Source organism: Sinocyclocheilus anshuiensis, unplaced genomic scaffold, assembly GCF_001515605.1.
Source record: "Sinocyclocheilus anshuiensis isolate Anshui unplaced genomic scaffold, SAMN03320099.WGS_v1.1 scaffold1734, whole genome shotgun sequence".
NCBI classification, from domain to species: Eukaryota; Metazoa; Chordata; class Actinopteri; order Cypriniformes; family Cyprinidae; genus Sinocyclocheilus; species Sinocyclocheilus anshuiensis.
In genome coordinates, this window is record NW_015544334.1 from 98912 (window position 1) to 103009 (window position 4098).

The following is a 4098-nucleotide window of genomic DNA, read 5'->3' on the forward strand; positions in this document are numbered from 1 at the left end:
CGATATGTTGCGTTTTTTTCTCAGAAAACAATTATATATATCCTCTCTTGTAGGAAGTACTGATGCATGAGTGAGGGAAAGGACTTTTATTTTAAAATCATCCACCATGTTAAAATTGTACTGAAGATTCATGCTGTCATTGAAGGGTTTGGCATACTATGCTGAATAAAACCTTAAAAATATATTTACTTATGGACTAGAGAGTTTATTTTTGTATCTTAAGAGAACAGAGCTGATTAAGAGAATTTAGAGGGAAAATTTTTATTGAGGTAAAGAAGTTTTTTTTTTCTTGTCCTCTCATTATGAAAGGGTAAACGCTGGTCCACACTCCAATACAGTAGTTGGCGATAATGCACCTTAACATTGGTGCTACCCGCCATAAAACCGAGGAGGAAGAAGATGCTGTCACTGAGGCCAGGAGAAATTGTACTTATTAATTCTGATCAAGGCAATCAGTGACTTATCAACGATGAATGTAAAAGCAGGTAGTAATTTAATATTTAGGTCTCTGCGTCCGTGTTACACACACGCTCCTCTGTCATTAAGGAGTTCCTATCGAGGTCATCGACAAAGCGCAAGCCAACCTCCAAAACATGCCAAACATGCCGAGGTTTGTCGTTCACCAACTCTGTCAAATGAACAGCAGTGTAACTGTTCTTCTACACATCTGACACTTATATGCACTATGGCACGCATAAAAATGCGCCAATTAAATTTAATTATTATTACTGCTTTTTTTATTTAGAAATGTAACTTACATATACACTGGACTTGGAGCACAAAACCAGTCTTAAGTCGCTGGGGTATGTTTGTAGCAATAGCCAAAAAATAAACGGTATTGGTCAAAATTATAGATTTTTTTTTAATGCCAAAAACATTAAAATGCCAAATTAATGCCCATCCTAACAAACCATACATCAATGGAAAGCTTATTTATACAGCTTTGTATAAATCTCAGTTTCAAAAAATTGACGCTTATGACTGGTTTTGTGGTCCAGGGTCACATACAGGTGCATCTCAATGAATTAGAATGTCGTGGAAAAGTTCATTTATTTCAGTAATTCAACTCAAATTGTGAAACTCGTGTATTAAATAAATTCAATGCACACAGACTGAAGTAGTTTAAGTCTTTGGTTCTTTTAATTGTGATGATTTTGGCTCACATTTAACAAAAACCCACCAATTCACTATCTCAGCAAATTAGAATATGGTGACATGCCAATCAGCTAATCAACTCAAAACACCTGCAAAGGTTTCCTGAGCCTTCAAAATGGTCTCTCAGTTTGGTTCACTAGGCTACACAATCATGGGGAAGACTGCTGATCTGACAGTTGTCCAGAAGACAATCATTGACACCCTTCACAAGGAGGGTAAGCCACAAACATTCATTGCCAAAGAAGCTGGCTGTTCACAGAGTGCTGTATCCAAGCATGTCAGTCTGTGTGCATTGAATTGATTTAATACACGAGTTTCACAATTTGAGTTGAATTACTGAAATAAATGAACTTTTCCACGACATTCTAATTTATTGAGATGCACCTGTATATCTTTTCTTTCAGCTTTCTTAATTCCTATTGATGTTTAATGCTCATATATAATTTTAATAATACAAATAGAGTTACTACTGTAGGTGCAGTTGCCTGACGTTGCCTAATTTTAACCAGATTTAGTTGTTTCTTGTTTTTTGGGAAATTTCTTATGCTGCCTTGTTTTAATCCTTTTATTATAGAGGACTGGATTCAGTCCAGCAGCAACATCAAAATATGACTGGATCGGTCCACCAGACAGACTGTCAAACCTGAGGCCGATCATATATCACATCCCAGAGAATGAGATGCCACAGGAAAGGAAGTTGAGGCGTCTGAGACAGGAAACTGAAGACTGGAACCACGAGTTCTGGGCCAACCAGAACTTCACATTTAGCAAGGTGTGAACCACAGTTGTACGGTGCAAGCTTAAAAACCACACAGATTGATGCAGGAAACACATTTAACATGTTAAGTGATTACTGTAACTGTTGAAATCCTCCATGAAGTTCTTCCTTTACCATTATATCACCACTAGGGGGCAGTTTTGTGTTGTAAATGTTTCTTCCCGTAAATGCTTGCAGAATATGTTTAATATGCAGTAGAATTACTGCTTTTTTTTTTTACTCTTAGCAACCGCATAACAATGTTGGCGAATTTTGCACAGACAAGCACCACTCACCTCATCAAGTTCATATTGTTCCATTTATTAATTTTTTTTCTAACAGGAAAAGGAAGAATATGTGAGATCACAATTGTCAGCAAAAGGGTTGTCCGAGAGAGATGATGATGGTGAGCTGTCTAAATATGAACACTACCTACAGTATATTTATCACACATAACCAAATGTACATGTGTAAGAATCGATGATCATTGAAGAACCCCTATTGATCGACCTGATAATTGAATCTTAAAGTTGTTTGGGACATGCCTTCTGTATAATGTGCCATTTATTATGGTTCCAGGAAGGAAAAGGACTTTAAGCAGTGAGGAAATGGCAGTATTTTACAAACACTTTTTAGACAAAAACATTACAAGACATGCCAGTTATAACAGGTGAGATAAATACTCAAGTACATACAATAATATAATAAAACCTGTTGTATATAATCTTCTACATGCCTTCTGCCATGTGATTGATAATTCATGCTTCTTTAACAAGTAAAAGACTGTTTATTTGTTCATCTCTCAATCATCACTGTATTACATTGCATTATATGTTTTACCCCCACAATAAAACTACAGAACTTTGATCAAGCATTTAAATATCATCTTACTAAAACATTATTTTGAGATGTAGAGTGACGACTGATATTTATATGCATGTTATGTAAATAGTCTGCTATAAAGATCTCACTGATTTACACTACAAGCTGTCAGAATTGCATCTTGCTTTTTAGCCATATAAATATCAGCAACTGCAGCAACTTGCATATTTTCGCTTAGTTTTGGCCACTGAATAAAACTAAGGTGTTTTTCTCCTCCTTGAGCTCCATATTCATCTATATCATATTAAATGAGCCATAAAAGCTTAATGTATCAAATATGATACTCAACAGTTATACTGTTACTCAACACTTGCAAACGTTTGTGTAAAGGCTTAATCTTCCATTAAAAAAAAGACTTTAAATAACCTTTACAAGGTTAATACCATGTTATTTATTTATTCCGTATCATCTTGTTAATCAGGGAATGGTATAGACGGAACTTCACCATTACACTTCTGATGGCGAAAGTAGCTCTGCACAACACATGGAGGACACTGACTGGACAGACGAGGAGAACTGGAAGAGAGGAAGGCAAAACTACATGAAATGCAAATAAAGACTGTAAATCAATCACTGCTGATTTGGTATTGTCTCAATGTGAAAGTGAAAGCACATGGAGAAGCTGTTAATTTTTATAACAGGATATTAAAATTAATTATTTAATTTAAAGCTAAATTATTTGCTACTTTGTCAATGTAATGTATATTATTTTGTATAAATCAGTCAGATAATATAGAACAAGCAGCATACAATCCATGAACTGCCATATTGAGGTACATAAAAATACAGTTTAAGATAGGCTAATATTTAAGATTAGGCTAATCACAAAATTGTGAATAAAAGCCAAAATGGGGTTTCGTAATTTCTCAGGCTGCGTCTGGAGTATGGAAATGTAAAACACTTACACTTATGGCTAACTCCACTCCTCTCAGTTCCAGACCGGCTTTCTGTTTGTGTATTGCATGGTGACACACAAAGCTTGTTGCATTGGCTTTTTTGACTCTTTTTGGCAGAGAGGAAATATAAACTCAGAACAGTATGATGCTCAATATTAACATCATAAACAAAATGGAAATTTGGCAAATGCTTTATGAAATGTACTAAATAAAACTACAAGGTTCAAAGTACATTTTACAAAAATTATAATTTCAGCTAATACCAAAAGCTTGAGTAACCTAATAATTACTAATATTGCATACATAAACAAAAAGAACTTAAAAATACTGCAACATGGATTCGATCTGGCAAATGCGATCAATGAAATTTACTAAATAAAAAGTAAAATTAACAGAAACAATTAATGC

The 4098-nt window shown here is 34.7% G+C and overlaps 1 protein-coding gene across 1 annotated transcript; it reads left to right on the top strand.

The window, feature by feature from the left end:
* The first annotated feature begins 337 nt into the window (after positions 1-337).
* Positions 338-3411, top strand: coa8 (cytochrome c oxidase assembly factor 8). Its single transcript, XM_016499082.1, has 5 exons — positions 338-610; positions 1730-1927; positions 2255-2318; positions 2492-2582; positions 3216-3411. Exons 1-5 carry the CDS (start codon positions 470-472, stop codon positions 3337-3339), a joined length of 618 nt encoding a protein of 205 aa, XP_016354568.1. The 5' UTR covers positions 338-469; the 3' UTR covers positions 3340-3411.
* The last annotated feature ends 687 nt before the right edge of the window (positions 3412-4098 follow it).

Coding starts and splice junctions, on each gene's coding strand:
- coa8 (XM_016499082.1), top strand. CDS start 470: ATGAATGTAAAAGCAGGTAGTAATTTAATATTTAGGTCTCTGCGTCCG. Junction 2,319..2,491: donor GTCCGAGAGAGATGATGATG/GTGAGCTGTCTA, acceptor TTATGGTTCCAG/GAAGGAAAAGGACTTTAAGC. Junction 2,583..3,215: donor AGACATGCCAGTTATAACAG/GTGAGATAAATA, acceptor CTTGTTAATCAG/GGAATGGTATAGACGGAACT.